Source organism: Monomorium pharaonis, chromosome 10 (assembly GCF_013373865.1).
Source record: "Monomorium pharaonis isolate MP-MQ-018 chromosome 10, ASM1337386v2, whole genome shotgun sequence".
Classification (NCBI taxonomy): domain Eukaryota; kingdom Metazoa; phylum Arthropoda; class Insecta; order Hymenoptera; family Formicidae; genus Monomorium; species Monomorium pharaonis.
In genome coordinates, this window is record NC_050476.1 from 864503 (window position 1) to 883636 (window position 19134).

General features: G+C 34.3%; 1 protein-coding gene and 1 long non-coding RNA gene across 6 annotated transcripts in view; one reads left to right on the forward strand and one right to left on the reverse strand.

Moving 5' to 3' along the window:
- On the forward strand, positions 1-3586 carry LOC118647668. The gene is made up of 2 exons (XR_004964832.1): positions 1-233; positions 499-3586. It is a non-coding gene; the product is annotated as an uncharacterized LOC118647668 (long non-coding RNA).
- The window catches only part of LOC105829602, a 26127-nt gene continuing 9756 nt past the window's right edge, over positions 2764-19134 (reverse strand). For 3 of the 5 annotated variants that reach the window (XM_012668603.3, XM_012668602.2, XM_012668607.2), the window contains 3 exons: positions 18574-18810; positions 10604-10762; positions 2764-4358 (listed from right to left, as the gene is read on the reverse strand). In XM_012668603.3, the coding sequence (XP_012524057.1) occupies positions 4293-4358; positions 10604-10762; positions 18574-18810 (462 nt within the window). In that variant the 3' untranslated portion in view covers positions 2764-4292. Of the gene's footprint in view, positions 4359-10603; positions 10763-18573; positions 18811-19134 lie in introns of those variants that run through there. The other 2 variants (XM_012668604.3, XM_012668606.3) reach the window with 2 other exon arrangements.

Consider the following 19134-nt stretch of genomic DNA (forward strand, 5'->3'; position numbering starts at 1 on the left):
TTATTATATATAATTAATATAATATACATTATCGTACTGTTTACAGTGACAACTAAATAAATGACTCATTATATTCCATTAATATGTATAAAATTGATTATTTTAAACACCATTTTAATTTCAATTTTATATTTGTGTGTTACAGTATCATCGTTGTTAATTAATGATCCGCAGTTTCTGAGAGGAGGAGGAGGCCTAGGAGAGGCATTGGGCATCAGTGGAGCAACTTAGCGGTAAGCATTATTATTTATTTCTGTAAAATTAATTTTTTTTGTATTTATCAATTTTATTTTGCTAATTATAAAATATCAATTAAAGAATTAAAATTCAATTTATAATATAATGAAATTTTATTTTCGTCTAAATCTTAAAAATTGCATAATTATTTTAATAAATATTTAATTAGAAATTAATTATAAAATTATGTGTAGAGTAAAAGTTAATTATTGATTCTTTTGAACGCTAATTTTATTTTAACATTATGTTTCTATGTTGCAGAATCATCGTAGCAACGCTGCTGCTGATAACTCCACTGCTGCACATCGGTCGGTGAGAGATAAAGATTGTTATATTAATAATTAATTGCATGTTGCATGAATTAGATTTATATAAAAAATTATGTGATGTGAGAGTTTATAAATTGTTTTTTTACAAAAAGAATGTGTATATAAAGTTTAGGAATTTTAACGCATTAAGCTCGATACAACGCAATGTCTCTTGTTACCAGGAAAAGGCTGAAGAAGAAATAAGAGACGAATAATCAATCATTGTAAGTTGTAAGATGAAACATTGAAAAGGCAGAGACGTTCTCGATTAATCGCTGATCATTTTTAATTATCCCTAATTATTAATCACTTAATTTGTAATATTTAATTGTAATTATTAATTAAACGATTAATTAAATTTTTGTCTAATACTGCTGTATATGATTTTAAATTTTACAAACTTTTCATTTCAATCTTGATTCGTTGTTACTTATTATGTTTATTCTTAAACGCATTTCATGTAAATGTTCAAAAATAGTGATGTGAGATTTAAAGAGACTAAATAATTTTTATTTAAATTAATAAATTTATCTTATTCATATATTTAAGTTTTAATGACGTTTCTTTACATGTAAAAATATATACTTTTTAAAAATTACATTATTGCTTTATTTGGTCTACAGTAAGAGATTCTTGGTGTTAAATAATAATTTTTTTGTAAACTTAATATTTGTAGTGTATATAATTCTCGCCGACAAAGAACAATTTATAGAAATAATATTTTTTTAATTATATATTTTGTAGTAAATTTAATATTTCCAGTTTATGAACTGTTCGCCACTTTTTTCAATCTTGAAATACCGTTACTACCTAGATATCGGTACTCAGGAGCATCTATAAAATTTCTTCCTTTTTCTAAACTATTGGCAATAATTATTGCGAAAAACTAATACCTCAATCAGGACTGGCCATTCTAATTGAGGTATTATTTTTCGCAAAAGCTGTAAATAAATTATTGGGGAAATAATACATACCTTAGCCAGAACTGCTGGCAATAATATGTAGACCGCAAGTTTAGTAATAATAAATATAATTAAATTTTTTATGTATAATTTTTTAAATCTACGTTATAATATATAAACGTAATAATAATTGTACAAACGGAAAGCGCGCATAATTGATTTGAAAATGCGAATACGATAGGTAGAAATACTATTGGAATTTGCCTATATATAGCTATATATAAGTATACATAGGAAATTTCGATTGTAATATATTTTAGGATTTGTTTGTATTTGTGTTATATCATCCGGGTAGCGGGTAGGAACTCCTTATGGACAGTCCTATCAGGGGAATTGAATCAACCCCTGCCCACCGTAGATTCCAGGCGCTCCCTGATCCGGGGAGCTAGCACCTGCCAAGGATCCCTGCCCAGGGTAACGGGTGAAGATTGCGAGGGCTAAAGACGAGACAGTGGAGAAGAGAGACATTAGAGTGGCAAATTAGACGAAGGTGCCAACTCAGCCCTTAGAAGAAAATGTAAAATTATCGAGGCTACGCAGTTCCACATCCCCGTTTTGCGCTGATACTACATCGACGATTTGGACCCACGAAAAAGGTAAATGTCGCCCTGATAAAAAATATTTGTAGAATTACATTAATTTTTTTTTATTTTTTATTCAATGATACTAATATTATATTATAATAAAGGTATTAGATATAGTAATGCAGTTAAAACAGTTAAAAATTTAAATGTTAAAAATAAAATAATGAATTTGAAAAGATATTAAATTAAATATTTAAAAGGTATTTTTACTTAGTTAAATTTATATTAGTCAATTTAAACAAGTTAGTTTTTAACAATTATTTTATTTATTTATAATTTATGTGATTCGTGGCTTAGGTGTTTCGAGGCTTCTTAATTATTTTTCTCTTTTCTTTGTACATTATATAAAGGTTATATTTTTATATAATCCTATCTTGAAAAGGAGAATGAGACACGAAACAGAATTTACAAGCAAAAAATGCATAATAGAATCGAATAAGTAAAATGGTCGTATGTGAATACGCGATTTATCGTTAACTAAAATTAATTAAGGTATGCTAAAATTAATTAACTGAACGGCGATCTAATACATTATTTGACCCGTTGCTACTTTACAGTTGTAAAGATTGTTGTTACTTGTTAAGATTGGCAGTAGTTAAGATTGTAATTCATAATGCAACATATTAAAAACTTTCATCTGACGTAGGTAAAGTTAAAAGACACACGATTCACTTCTTATTATAATAATATTTATTTGCACTACAAAAAACAACAGGGACACTTTACATAAAGAAATAATACGCTCGGTACAAGGACGAGAAACGCCGTGTTTCACATGTTGACGACCATTATTTTTGTTAAATTATATCGCTAATTGGATTTTCGCGTTCTGAAAAAATCCAAGAAAGGAATATCTCCAATAGTTTACTGCGGTGACAAACCTCCACAAACTGTATCAGCTGAATTACATATTAAGAAAAATTTTTGGTTTTATTTTCTCTCTCTCTCTCTCTCTCTCTCTCTCTCTCTCTCTCTCTCTCTTTCTCTTTTTGTTTCTATATAATCAACAGCGTTATTTAAATTGTCTAAATTTCATGAATTTACGTCACCGCAAGTTTTAGGGAGGAGAGATTAAAAGTAGATAGGGAGATAATTACAAAGAAAGTGTGATAGAAACACAAATAGATAGAAACAATAAGATGCCTGGCACTATTATATCCCAAATTAAGCTATATATCTATATCTATATATATATATATATATATATATATATATATATATATATGTATATATATATTTATATGAGATTTATATGAGGAAGGCTTATGGTTTTTTTAGGGAGTTGTGAAACGTGTGCTGTTGAACGGTTCAGAAAACAAAGTCAAGTTTTTTTTTTTTCTTTCGATTGTTCACATGCATGAATGATGCATTTCGATTTGATCGTCGTCGGGACAAAACACTTGTATGTATCTGAACCGTCAACAGCACACGTTTAACTCCCTAAAAAAACTGTAAGCCTTCCGTATCTCATATACCCTTTTAAATAAAAAAAAAATATATAATCTTATTTTAAGGCGCAAATTGAAATATAATATTTTTAGCCGAGAAATTATCTGCTGCTCGACAGAGTCGCGCATAGAAATTTTCGAACCTGTGATTGCTGGCGCATTATTTCGTTCGAAACGGAAACCGTATCGTATCACAAATTCAAGACAATTTTATAGTTTTATCGTCTCATCTCTCGATGAATGTGCTTCCATCGTACTATGGCGGCACGAGCCACCCCGTCACAATTAAATTTCGATCATCTTAAAACGACGATCGCCTATCAAAAATTTCTTTATATAATTATTTGTTATCGTTATTTCAATTGACTGAAAGACGGAAAATACAGAAGTATGCAGGGAGAGAGATAAAAGGAGGGAGAGAAAAAAGCGGAGAACGAGAAGTAGATAGAAACAAAGGGGAACTAGACAGTAGAGTGAACGAAGTCTAACGGAATCGAGACGATCGCTTTGGGGGAGGGAAAATGCATTTGGCGATGAAGTGTTGTCGCGAAGAGCTCGACGGCCATCGACGAAGGAATTGAGTTCAGGATCTCAGGGACAAGGGGGCAACACCCGTGAGATTGGTTTTGTTGCCAACGTCGTACCCGTGCTCCTACTGGCAAAGGCGGCTCGGCGATGATGCCTCCACGTGGCGGTACCAACGCCGGCGAGGCCCCTTCTTGTGCTTCCTCATCCCAGTCCTCGAGTGAGTTCTTAGATGATGGAGGTGATCAGTCGCGCCTTGAAGTTGACGAAGCGCTCGCTCGTTGCCGCCAGACGCTGCAAATTAGAACGAATTGAGCGATTCCAGTTCGGTAATCAGATATTTTTAGTATTTTGCACATGATCTAATTCAATCTTTTGTCGATATTACGCACTATGTCTAATACTTATTTCTAGAGCAAAGCTATTATATATTTAAACATTTCTCAGATTTCTATTCCTCAAATAATTTGCTTCTTCAATGTCTACGCATGGAAGAAATAGTAATATATAATATAAATTGTCGTAATTAATTTTTCTTAAATTATGTATATTATTTCATACGAATTAAATTTATGCACTGACAAATATTATTAACTTGACTAAATTGATTCAGTTCAAGTGTTTATTTATTTAAGTTAAATAAATAATGTTAAATATATGTATCTATACAATTAAAGAAATTCAATCAAATTAGAAACAAATTTAGTTAAGAAAACTACTTTTATTTAGAGCAGAAAAAAATTCAAAATATCAATTTGAGCACTAGAAACTGTCCTGGTTAAATCAATGTATTTGAGAGTTTATTTTTGTATTTAAACAAAATTTCTGATTATCATAGTTAAATTCAGTTAATCACTGCTATGTACTAATTTTAAATTTTAGTAACAATAACAAAAAATTGTAAATATAACAGGAAAGAATTAATTATATTATCAGTAATTCCTACAAAAATTCTGATTCGTTCAATTTCCACAACAGACATACCAGTTAAATCTCTAAAACAATTCTAAATAATGCAACCAGATTTATTTTTTAGTGAGAGGAAGTTGAATGGAAAGAAATCATTAACACTAAGTTGCGTGTTCCTTGGACTACGTAAAACTCTTTCCTATTGCGCTCGCGTCTTCGTTTAATCACGCAAAATCGCAGCAGAGTTTAGCGGATCGAGGAATTCCGTACGGTGCACGAAGCGTGAACGCTTTCAAACCGCTTCGGATGTTCCTTGCAAAACCAAAAAAAAAAAACGCCTCGTACATTAGTACGAAAGAATTTAACGTGCTGTAAATAGAAGCATTGAAACGATTATGACACAAAAAGTGGCACAAAAAAAATTGTGACGACTAGCAAAAGTGTTTCCAAGATTTTTTCCCTTTCTTTCCGCGCTGCTTATCAAAACGGCTTCCTGCCGTTGCATAGTCAATCAATTGCCGCAAAATCCTAATTTGCATTATGCTATAATATGATTTTTTTGCAAATATAATACAATTCTAATCTAAACGATGATTTTAGCCTATGACCATAATATACGCAAAACCAGTGTTTCCACTGTCTAGAGATTTCGCAAGATTATTTATATTTACGTATTCGCTACCGTCATTAATTAATATTATTCTTTTTATATTCTCTTTGTTACACTCCATTACTTATTGTAATAAGACGGTAATAAGACAAAAATTGATTTTGATGCAATTCTTTTATTTTTATATATCTAGATATCACTTAATCTAGTCTTATTTTTCTTTGTACTTTTATTATTCGGGTTTAAAAGAAAAAGCGAAAATAATTTGCATTTGTTGTTAAATATGATTGCTGTTAAAATTAAATAGTTCATAAATACACTTAGAATCATTCAATTTAATGTCTCCAAATTAATTCAAAGCAAGGTTTTATTATGTTAGTAATATTAATAAAGTTTGTCGATTTTTTTTTCAGATCATTAAAATTTTCTGTGAATTTTTTTTCACTTTGGCAAACAATATTATGGTGAATCTGTGATGATATAAGCATAATGAATTAGTCAGTATTATTTTCTCTCTTTAATATTTATAATTGTTTTCATAAATACTAATGCAGGAAACAGTTACAGATTTCATGTCAACAATTATACTTTTATTGTAAATTAATCTAAATTATCGTTTTTTGTTCCTGTTATGTATTTTTGTATTTATATATTGCAAATCATTATTATCTCCAATGATTATGATTATCCGCTATTAACGGATTACAAAATGTATAAGTTGTTGCACGGAAGTAAAAAATGACCGAGCAAGAATAAACGTAACAGTTACGTCGACCAGATGATCTAGGGTGAATCATTTTCCACGGTTCGTGAGGCAATGCTGAGTGTTACGAGCGTAAAAATCATTGGTTTAAAAAATCATATAGTGGTTCGTACCACGAAATGAATAAAAAAATCCTTGCGTGATCGCGCGCATGATTTAAGGTTCAGTTCCGGCTTTTTGTATCTTAAGTGGCAACTTAAGTGATTCCGATGGTTCTGCCGTTTAATACTCTATGTAAAATAAATTAATAAATTACAGTCGTTCAATTATATATGGCGAAATAACACGCGCAGCGGTTCTTCGATATTGCAGTACAATTTCGATCAAAGATTATAGAAGATCGGTTATTATGTTATAATGATCACGCAAGACATCCCGTGCTAATCGCGAAAGAGCGGATTCTATTCTATCGCAATATCTTTTAGATCATTCATCACGCACTGTCCGGAGGTTGAGTCCGGTCAGCGCGAGATGAATATAATCTTTCCTAGACGGACAATGTCCAATCAGCCTACGGCCCACTGATTCTACGAGCTCGAAAATTGATTAAGTCACACCAAGTGAAAGTACAGCTCGCTCCCGACGAACGTATGAAATATATTGCAAGCAATAAATGCCAATTCCTTCTCTCATTCTCTTCTTATGCGATATTTGTCACGCCGTAGAAACTGATTCAGCTATTCGGTATCTTTCCGCAATTTGCCAAATGCAAATTAGAAGCCTGCAAGGTGAACTTTCCATATTATTGAAATCAGACACCTTTCAAAAGTCATGCACGTGTTACCCGCTCATACATATTCATTCATCTTTTCAAAATTATATAGTTTCCAGTGGTGTTTAATAATTAATCAATATAAAAAGAAATGCGGAAAGGCGATTCGCGCACTTTCGCGGCCGCTGGTCCTTCACCGTTGACACGACAAAAAGAGAGAAAGAGAGAGAGAGAGAGAGAGAGAGAGAGAGAGAGAGAGAGAGAGAGAGAGAGAGATCCCTTTATGATAAATTAAATGTAGGGCAGTCGTCCACGAAGCGTAGCGTAACGAACGCGAGGCGCTCGATTTCGACGAGTAGTAGCTGGCCGCGGCCAGTTGTCGCCTCCGGCAATCTTGCGTGCCGGGATCAGCTCTTGCATAAGTTGCAGCTGGCAAATGGACGCGCTATTTCATAGAGAAAGTCGCTTACACATTTTTACTTTCCATCGACCCCGGCGCGACGCGGTGCGGCTTGCATAATGGGGAGGCCCGGTTTATATCGGAGGCGTCGCGGCGCCACGCTCGTTTTGGAACTGCTGCGTGACTGTGATCATCAATGTAAAAGCCATTAAATCCGCTGATCGCCGATCTCCACGGGGCTCTCTAATCAACAAGGTAATGTGGCCTTACGCCGAGGCAGCGCCCGACCTTAATTAAATGTTATGCCACAAGCCTGTTTCGAGCTGTAAATATTATGACAGACTAATGTCTCTTTAATTCCCGAGTGGTTTAAGGAGATTTGATGAAATTCCATCGCACACATTTATCTACTCTCTCGAATATAGCGCTGCGGTTCAAATCTGCCACGTTTCGCGCGCGCGTAGCGTCTCATTTTTCATCCGCGATCTTTTTCTTCTTTATCAATTCCAAATGGATTTTTAATTGCAATTCGTTACGGAGCGTTGAATCGCTCTTCGCATCTTTTACTTCAAATTGACATGATTATTATCGAGTTGCAATACTGATAATTATGTTGTCGTACATGAGTTATGATATATTTCTTTATTGAAAGCAAGAGAAAGAGAGAGAAACAGAGAGAGAGAGAGAGAGAGAGAGAGAGAGAGAGGCTCACGTGCAGTTTCGCACTTTGCGTCCAAACTTTGTCGTGCGTTCCATTGTTGCGCTCTTTAATTAATTTCGCAATTTTATGTAAGAAACTACGACGAATTTCACTCCGCAAATCCGTTGAAGAAACAGAACCGTTTGCAAGTGGCGATTATCGCGTGTCGACAAATGCAGTCGCTCGCGACGACAGATTGAATTACTTGTTATGAGGATCGCAATCGGAATTACGTCACGCGCAACATTAAGTTTTTCGTGTTTATCGTGTTTATCTAAATCTTTTATTCTTGGAGTAGCGAGAATTCGCAAATTTCACGCGGCGAACTGTGAACGATAATTTCTATATTATAAAAGGAAAAGAAAACACTCCTTTTCCTCGTTCCAAGTCGATGTCGAAATTGTACGCGGTTTTCCCGCTAGATAATAAAATAGAGATATGAACAACTCATATGCGTCAGAAACGACGTAATCATTTTGCGCGATTACGTGTTACGCATGTATCGTACCGAAATTAAATTCTTGCGGAGTTTCCAAATAAATCACACTGTTCTAATTGATTTCTGGCACAATTGTCTAACAGAATTAATTTAGCTATCTATTAATCAATCGCTCTTCATCATAGTGGTTCGACATTTCGTCACTGGCGCGGTTTACTTTCGCATAGTATGAGTCATTAAAATCTCGAAATCTATAATCGACGTCCGGTATATATAGCGTAAGCTCCCGCTATGCTGTCCGTTTATAGTGTACGGCGGATTGACGTAGATGTCTTTCAAAATATATTATTAAGAGTCACACATGATCACATTGTTAGCACTGGCTCTGAGCCATGACGGCGCTCGATTATTGATCACCAATTATCCCTACCATTACGCGTAGGAATCGAGATCGGCATGATACATTCTCCTTGGGAATAAGAGTTGTTTATGAAGTTTCTAAGTAATTATCTCCACAAGCACAAGATTGTTACTTGGTCTATTATTTGATTAAGCTATTGGGTGAGCGCAAAGATTTAATAATTTTCAATAGATATTGTAATCAATGTTTTTTGTACTACACTATTGGCACATGTCAATAAATTATATAATACTAAAAAGGCTACACCGTAAGTTGTCGTTTAGAAAAAAATGGCTAAATTCGAGTAAGTTATGATATTTTTAATAAAAATAAATATGAGGAATTTTATATATGTACACATAATTTCAGAGAGAGACAAATATGTTCAAGAAAAACATTTGACGGCATTCAAAAAGAATGCAGTTTCAACCTACGAAAGATGGTTCGTAAATTGTTAAATTTAAACGAGGTTTTAACTGCGAAGACAAACTATATTTGAGTGGCCTTCTAATTAACGATGAAAATGCCGCGCAATTTAATGAATATAAAATTAGGAATTTAGGCAGAAGTTGTTAAAAATTCAATGTTAATAGATCGACTGCCTTTTCAACATTTAAAAAAAACGTTACAATGTTTATTGGAAACCTATCAAAACGTTTGCATCGGCTTTCTTTATATTTTTAAAACGGAATACTCTAAAAAAAGTATTTTCATGTAGAATTTTCACATAGAAGTATTTTCACATAGAAAAATGTTATTTTATTGCTAAGAAAAGCAATTATTCAATTAATTTTTCTTTTAACGGTTATTTTTGAAAAATATTCTTTTAATATCAGTCTTAAAATAGGCTCTAAAAAATCTTAAGAAAATTTATTATCATATTAAAAAAAAATAATTAACTTATATTTTTCAAAAAATCATATTTTATCTATAAAAAGTCAAAATAATAGTAAATCAAATTTTTATTTTAATTTAATATTCTTGATTAAAGAATTAAGATTATCATGATTCAATATTAAATAAATTTAACATTTATTATAAATTTATGATAGATTTGTATATTATGATAGAATATATTTTGATATTTATGATAAAGTTATGATAAATATAATAAGTGAAGTATTTATTCTTTTATGTGTAAGAAGAACTTATTATAGTCTTTATTATTAGGATGTATTATGTTTTTACGAGTGCGCGCGCGTGACAAGGAGAATATTAAAATAATGAAGCAAGCCAATAAGGCGCGCGCGTTTAGAATCACAAAGTAAATTTCAAATTATAGAATCTATAAAATCAGAATTAATGTATTATTTACTGATTTATAGTGCTGTATTTATAATTATGATCGTCAGTGAGTATTCACTGTCTTTCAATCCAATAAAAAGAGAGAAATCTTCAATCTAATCAGAATCAGTGTATTATCATTGAAAAAGAATACAAATATGAATAGAATACACTAATTGATATAAAAACAGCATAAATCAATAAAATTTCACTGATTCTGATTTAAAAAGTAAATTTTTGCAAATTTGTATGGCGTTTGCAGAAATAAAATGTACGATTAGCAATCGGCGAAAGTATTTGTATTTCTGTAATCTGTACTCACAAGTATGAGATCCTGGACGAGATTCGAGAGTCCTCGATTAGCGATGACGAAGAACCTGGTGACTGGGCCGGGTACAGCCTCGTGCTCGTGATCCGACTTTTCGTGATCAGGGCTACCTGAAGAGCCGCCCAGCGAGTTACTTCCGCTTCCGGCCACCAGCTAGAAAGATTACAAATACCCGGTGGCGTTAGTCAGCGAGCAGGCAGAGGAAAGCCCCGCGCCGTTTCGCATTTCCCGAACGGAATTCCGGGACGTGCGCGGCGGTGGCAAGTACAGACAGACATACAAAAAATTAATTACAATACTTTGTTTGTTTTTTTTTGTTTGTTGGGGGTATAAAATTGCAGTGTGTATTGCAGCTCCACGTCCAACTCCAGCGCTCCCGACACTACGGTGCTCTCTTACATCCTTATTCCTACTTGCGGCTACGACATATGATCCATCGATCTTGCTGCTACGATCCTTACGTGCGCTCCTTCGGCTCGTAATACTCGAGACTTGTACCGCAGGGTGTCCATATGTCTCTTTCTTTCTCGCCCAACATGAGGGTTATTCGAGGCTACTCTTGAGTGATCCAGCGAGATAATCGCGGATCGACATCCGGTTAAGAATATCAATATGGACACTCTGCGCGTGCACCATGGAAAGGTGAAATCGCCAAGTACCCAATAACAAGATAATACCATAACGCTACAACCGGCTCTCGATAATACGTCCCGTATCTAGCAATTCGCAACGCAGCATAATGAGAATAATGATCAAATTTCGGCGTTTAGGCGAATTTCTTAGTTACGAGCGCGTCGAGTTTGTACACGTGGACCAATTACCAAATTTACAATATCTACGAGATGTGCAGATCTGGCAGACAAATCGGTTTCGTCACGGAAAATCTCCGCTTCTTGATAAAGACCGTTAAGCATTGTTCGCTCTTTATTAGAGAATGCGCGCGATTATTGCCATTCCTCTGCAACCAATTCGTCTGCCGATTGAACTGCGTGCGTTACTCCGGTGCATCCAAATAATCCAAATATACGATAGATGAAGGTACAACTACGGGCCGCTAGATAAATACGGTGCAGTGGACGAGTAATACGAAGATCACAACAACGACAGAATCGGCGCTGATCAATGGCGGCCGCCAAATCCCGAGTGAATCGGCCTGTCCATCAGCCGGTCAGTACGCCATATAAAAAAAAGTCCCTTATGTTTAGTCGTTTAGTGGTTGTCAGCGTTGCGTCGGGACCGTTGGCCGAGTGGAACAAGATAGGATTGATTTGGAACGAGATGAATGGGCAAAATTATTCGGCAGAGTTGAAGAAAACAATTGAGTAGTTGGGCAATTAGAAATTTTCGAATTATCATATTCCTAATTGCTAAATTTTTCAAACGTTAAGCTGAGCACAAGTTATCTTTCAACAAAAAAGATATCAACAAATTAAAGAGAGATATTTAAAAATACAATTATGTCTTATTCATACACAGGCATTTCATACACAGTATACTTGGACAAGTGCTGACTCTATTAGTAACTTTTTAATAAGCCGGATATTATTTGTTTTAGTCAAACTAATTGTACTTCAACTCTATGTTTGTGTAGGAATTTATAAAGTAATATCTAATTAGGAGTTAAGGATGCGCAATTTATACAGATTACATGGCAAGACCTCGTTGTGACATTAAACATGTAAAAGGTGCGTGGATACAAAAGAAATCATAGCGAAATAAAGAAGATAGTTTTGTACAGAGGGAACTGCAGATTAGAGAACTTGCTGTTGCATTACTTTCAGACATATACACGTACGCATATACAACAAATACATTAGAGATCTTGATATGCAATTCATGCGCAGCGAGACAGGCAAGATCGGTAGATGCTTTGTATATAAAGGAAGGAGAAACGGTGTTTGAGGGAAAAGAGAGAAAGATGCCAGACGCAGGAAAAGTATCGGTAACCTGTTCAGAATAAGTCGTCGTGAAGGATTAAGTCACTGGTAGAAAGTAAGTCGAAAGATTTGTGGAACGTCACACAACTGAGTCGAGAGTGATGCGTATACATGAAGAAGTGCGGCATGCATAAAGATAAAGATGCAGATATATACGATGTGAACGAGATATTGCGATTAGAGGAGAGTTAGACATGAAGTTAATTGAAGATAATAGAACGTTAAGACAATGCAATTACGAACTGTATGTGAAAAGTGTATTTTACACTACTTTTGCATTTTTCATTTAAACGTTACAAACGTGAATGCATGTAACGAAATAGTATTTTTAGAGAAATTTATAACAAACTGTAAAGATGTTCATGTTCATTAGTATTTGCGATTTACTGGCATCTCATGAATATTTTTCACGAATTCAAATATCTCGTAAGAAATCGAAAAAATTGTAAAGAAACTTTTAAGTGCATTTTAATGAAAACAGACAAAGCTATAAATCTATCTTTAGTTCAATTCTACAATATTTTATTCTCAAATTACCTAAACTTAAAAATTTTTTAATAAAAAAATAATTTTTAAATATATTTTACTTCAAAACGTTGTAATTTGATGAAACATCAAACAAAAGTTATTTCAAAGTAAGCTTTTAAAGCTTCAAAATGTTTCTTTGAAAAAATTAGTGTGATAATGATATTGAACTTCTTATGTGAAAATTTATTTCTAAAAAAATTTTTTATTTTTAAATGTTTGAAATGTATTAAAAAAAAAGAAATTAAAAAATTATTTCTTATAATGTGCTTTATATAAATTATTTCAAAAATTTTTAAGAATCATAAAATACAAGAAAATCACAAAGGTTTCATAATTCATAATGGTGTAACATTGAGTTATTAATGATAAAACAAAGACGAAAATTTGATAAATCAATTTTTCATGCACTTGAAAGACGTATAACATGCTGGAGGTAATTATGAAATGAAAAAAGTAAAAAAGTAGAAATGAAAGAAGGATGAAAGAAAGAAAAGAGACATATACAATTGCGTATATATATTAGTAATAAATGAAATAAATGCAGAAAGAGATAGAAAGAGAGAGTTAATGAGCGAACCCGATAATTTCGATTGGTGCTATATACGTGCAACACCAATCGTCGATCTGTCTCACATTGACAAATAGAAGAAAATGCTCATCCGTTCATGGCATATTATGGCATCTTCTCACGTGAAAAGCAGACGCATAACGTGCCTGTTTAAAGTTGATAATCATTTTCTTCGACTTTCAGAGCAGGTATAGATCGTTCGATGCGTTCCATCATCGAAATCACGCCGAACGATTAATATTCTCTAAAAGAATGTCACACAGAAAAAAAATTAATATCAAATAAACAATTACTGTCTCATATCTAAGTAAGAATATAAAATTTTCTTTAAAGAATATAGTAATCTCAAACAGACATAACTTGCTTGCTTGAATAAATTTTATATATAATTTGATAAAAAGAAAAATAAATTGAACTTTAATTAATAGTAATTTTTATGAGTTAGAAGAAGAAGAAGAAAATATTTCATAGGAAGTAACATCTTTAAATCTAAATTTGGATTCTTTTATCATTATCAAAACAATCATATTGTGCTCATTTCAGACGACTATAATATTGAAATGAAATTACAACATTTGCTGAATCCTAAGACGAGCAAACTCTTTAAAAAAGATTTTACATTCCTGCTTATATATGAAACAATGACAACATTGATTTGATCGTAATTCTTTTTTTCTGCGCTTATGCGAGCACGTCCGGTGTTACATCGGGCCCGATCGAACAAGAAGAAGAGCGCAGTCGCCGTATCTCTGTCGGCGGACACTTTAGGCGTGTCGGAAGGATTTGGCGTACCGGTGGTAGAATGCCGGCTCCTGGGGCGGCGGTCGAGGGTGCGCCGGACGTCGGGGTGCCAGTAGCGCCGCCGGCGGGGTTGGCGGCAGGGCCCACGTCGCGCGAGGCGCTTAGCCCGAGCCCGAGGCTCTGTGTACCGGCCACGACACGGTACACCGTGCCCGCCGCTCTTGCCGCCCCGTCGGCCGCTTGCTAAACGAGAACAGAGACGAGAACGTTTCGTTTACTTGGCGCTCTCCGTACCCTTGCCCCCTTGCTGGAAGAATCGCTATAGTTTTCTCTCGCCCTCTCATAGTTGCCTCGCGATTATCACGCGAGAGAGATCGCTATCTCTCCCGGCGGAAGTCTGCGCGGGCTCCTGGAACAGGATCCTGCAATAATGGCTGGAAAGTGGTTCGTTAAAAAGCTCCGGATTTGGTTGTAACGAGGGAGGGGCCTGCTGCTGGTCGGTGGTCGTTCGCTCGGTCGCCGCCGATGATTTTCCACGCAGTCGCTTCGTCTCGCCGTCGCGCGTCGTGAAAAATGGAGAGGAATTAATTGCTCAACGATACGTGCCTCCGCGGGCAAAGTTTGCGTGAGGAAAAGTCGGTTCGATATCGACGAGCGAGAGTTATTGCATGCATTTCTTCTCGAACTTTGCTCGTATAAATATATACACGCTGTTAAGCAATTGAAAGCTGTCTACTATTAACCGACTGGGATGTCGCAAATTTAAAATGTCACCGAAAAATACCACGATACAAATGATATCTTTAAAAAGCCACCTCTTGCGTCGTCATTTCCGTCTAATTTCTTGATTTAAATCTTTCTGTTATGTGCGGCAAATATCAATTCTATTCGCGACCGTTAAAATCCCCTTTGACAAAATGTCTCTGCAGTAAACATTATTTATATTTCACAACCGTAAAATCTCTCGTCGCGAATCTCAAATGGAATCCACGTGTCACGTTTTTGTAATCATATTTTTGTAATGCAATGAGAGGGCGAGGTCTCTCTGACATAATTCACCGGTCAGTGACGGGCAGGTGAATATCCGCCGCAAAGACAAATGGGGGGGGGGGGGTATCGATCACGTAGCGAGAGTTTCTTATTCTCTCTATCCGGTGCACGGTGAAGGGTCGCCGCGACGCGACCGAGCGGTCCCCGGTATCGGCTCCGAGCTGCTCGTAATAATGTCTTTTTGCCAAGAAAGTGGATAACGGCGGCCGGTGGAAACGGTGACTCGATTTTCGCGTGATTGCATCTGTCCTGTCAGCGAAAAACCCGTTTTGCCGATATAGACGCTGCGAGCAGGTAAAAAATAAAAACCGGTTGCCGCGAGTATCATTGGTGCGCGACACCGTTATTGTTCGTGCGCTTCCATTCGAATATACAACACACACACACACACACACACACACACACACACACACACCGCACACGCACGCACGCACGCACGCAAACGCGCGCGTGCGATTGTTTTATCATGGAAAGCGCACGTGAAAAATGATTTTGTATTATGGAACGCGGTAAAATACAATAATATTACAACAATACAGAAATATGTATTGTAGTACATTTTATTTTCGTTAACAAAATACTATCTTTGGCAACAAATATCTCGAAATAACGAATAACAAGATAGAAAAATTCAAATTAAGTTTTGTATCACATACATTAATTATAGATTCTTAATGGAAATTTGGTTCAATACAAAATTGAATTAAAATTGATTTTTTAAATATATACTAAAATAATATTTTATTAATATATGACATATAATAATAAAATATATAGATATTATTACTTTGACAATAGAAAAAAAACCATATTATACGCGTAATTTCCAGCAGTAATACTAGCTTTAGCAACACATATCTCTTTAATGAGAGATAGCTAATAAAGAGATATAACATAAAAATAAAGACGTCGCGGTAAACAAACTCTCTGTTGGGGACCAGCGAGAGCTGCCGGCACCATCACCAGTTGGTGATAGTAAAGAATAAGAAAAGGTTAGGTTATAGTCACATTTCTCCACGCCGCGGCGTCACTGTTTGAATCTTCACAAATTGCTTATAAATTGTATCCTTCATACCGCAGAGCACTCTCGGAAAAGTTATGCCATGCGTGTTCTAGCGGTACCACGCGACATCTCGTGCACCTCTTTGTTGATACCGACGGTTAATGACACTACACACACTTTAGTTATTGAATACTTAAGTTACTTTCGATTCCAATTAAAAAAAAAATATCAAAAATTACTAAGAACATTTGTAAGCCATACAATACTAAAAGTTATTAAAATTTAAAAAATTATATGTTACCGACATTTATATTATGTCAGAAAAAATAAAGTAAATAAATTTACATTAAGAACAAGTTTAACAATATTGTAAAATAACACGTGATTTTCAAGTTTTCCACAAGAAAGGGAATATTTATAATTAATATTTTTTTCTAATTGACGACAAAGAAATTTTAATCATGAATACCATAAAATTAAAATTGCAAAAAATAAAACAACAAATAATTTATTTATAAAGTAGTTAAGTGGCGGACTAATGGCCATATTTTGCTACAATTTTAAGTAAATAATTTTTAAACAAATAAGCAAATCTAAATAAATTTTAGGACGAATGTTCAGTAAAATTTTATCAATATATGTAACAAATTTGTTTAATCTTCTCACACAATGCTATTTATAATGCTCACATCAAATTTATAAAAATAAGTATAGTTATAAATAACATACCAACATTAATATACTCCTAATAATAACTACAAAATAATTTTACGTAAATATTAATGTAAAAAAAAATTCAGAAATTTTTAAACCAGAAATTACACTCAAATTTTATACAGATATTCATAATCAGACATAGAAGATTACCAATACTGATATATTATTTTATTTTTTAATATTTTTCAAACAAAAGGCCAAAACTAAAACTTTAAGACATAAATGTAAATGAGAAAATGTCTTTTATCAGAGGGTATAGCAATTTTTGTAATACTATTTCACATTTTGTGATAATTAATGTTTTCTTGATAATTAATGTTTGATAAATTAATGTTAACAAGAATAAACGTCTAAGAAATTAAATCTCAAAGCTGGCACAGTAGACAGTAATGACAGAATTTAAAGACGACTCTGTATCGATTTACACTGTTGCGATGATTTTATATTTTACACGGCATAAAAAAATACAAAAGAAAAAATATTAACAAAACAATTTTAAGAGGCTGCAAACATGTAAAACGATCTATTATCAATACACTTATTATTGTTTAAGTAATACAACTTGCAAAAAAATCGTGCAAATTTTATTTTTGTTTTTGAAGATTTTATATTTAGCAGATTTTATATAAAAAAAGCTATAAATATATGAAATTTTTTTTAAGAATTTTATTTCTTTAATTATGTAAACAGAACACGCTTTTATCAGTATTAATAAAATACAATGTTTAGTTTCTGAGAAATAAGAAGTTATCATTCTAAAAGACTTGTACCATCACTAATGAGACTTTCTTCTAGTTAAAAAACAATCTATGAAATTTGTATACTTTGATAAAACTTTGAGATACAACATATCTTTAAGAAGTTATTTAAACATATATATTTTTTATAACAAGGATCAAACCGCAATTTCTTGATAAAACCGCAAACGACATTTATAATCATCACGAAAAGTAATTATTATCCGACCTGTCTTTTATTAATTTCTCGTTTAATCTGCGGTCTTCTACCGCACGTATGTGTATATATAAGAAATCACGGATTTGCGTGGACTTTAATCAAGGACACCGGCTCTGGTTGACGAGAATCTCGACTAAGGTAATTCTATCGTGAGGCCCGATCATATGCCTAGGTCAGGAACCTTGGAATAGTAACCAGATGGTTTAGCAGCAGCTAAAGGTAATTTGGTTGCTTACTTTCACTGCTGTCTACAGCTATATAGATGCAAACCTTGCGGTTTCTTGCCTGTTGCTAGAATATCAAGTGTATTTGAGATTGATCGCGCGCGCCATAATCACGAGTCTCCTTCTGCTTCGTCAGCCTCTTTTTCTCATCATTTCGTTTCGTGAGCGTAATTCCAATCTCCATTTTTCACGCGGCGTTATCAAAGAAAAGTATGTCTAAGATTAACAGCGCAACTCACCCTGATGATGTCGAAGAGGAAGTTGCCCGATCCGGCACCGCCGGCACCGCCGCCAAGTCCAAAGAGGAATCTCTTGTTCCTGTTCTCATCCTCGTCTGTCTCGGTCTCATCCAGCGGCGTCAATTCCTGCGGCGAATTTTCGCTCGGCACTTCGTCCGCAAATTGCACTCGCACCTCGTTGTTCTGTGATTCCGATCCGATCTCGTTCACTCGATTCTCTGATTCCGGGTTTACGTCCTGTAAAAAAAGGTTATCTATGGCTGACAAGGATCGGGCAGTTCGCTTCATGAACATCTTACCGGAACGAATAAAAAGTAATTTATATTCGTTTCGTCACTTTATATGTGTGTTTTGCAGTAGCAACACTCGTAATATAAACATATTGTGACACAAATTGTTAATAGCAATGAATCAACCTGCCATTGTTGAGTCCTTCGATAAGAAGAAGTGCAAAAAATCGCAATCATGAGGCAAATAGGTCACTCGCATAATTTCAGGGTCTGTACGATATATATAGTTAGGTCCATGTAATATTCCAACAACGTTTTTTATAAATTATTC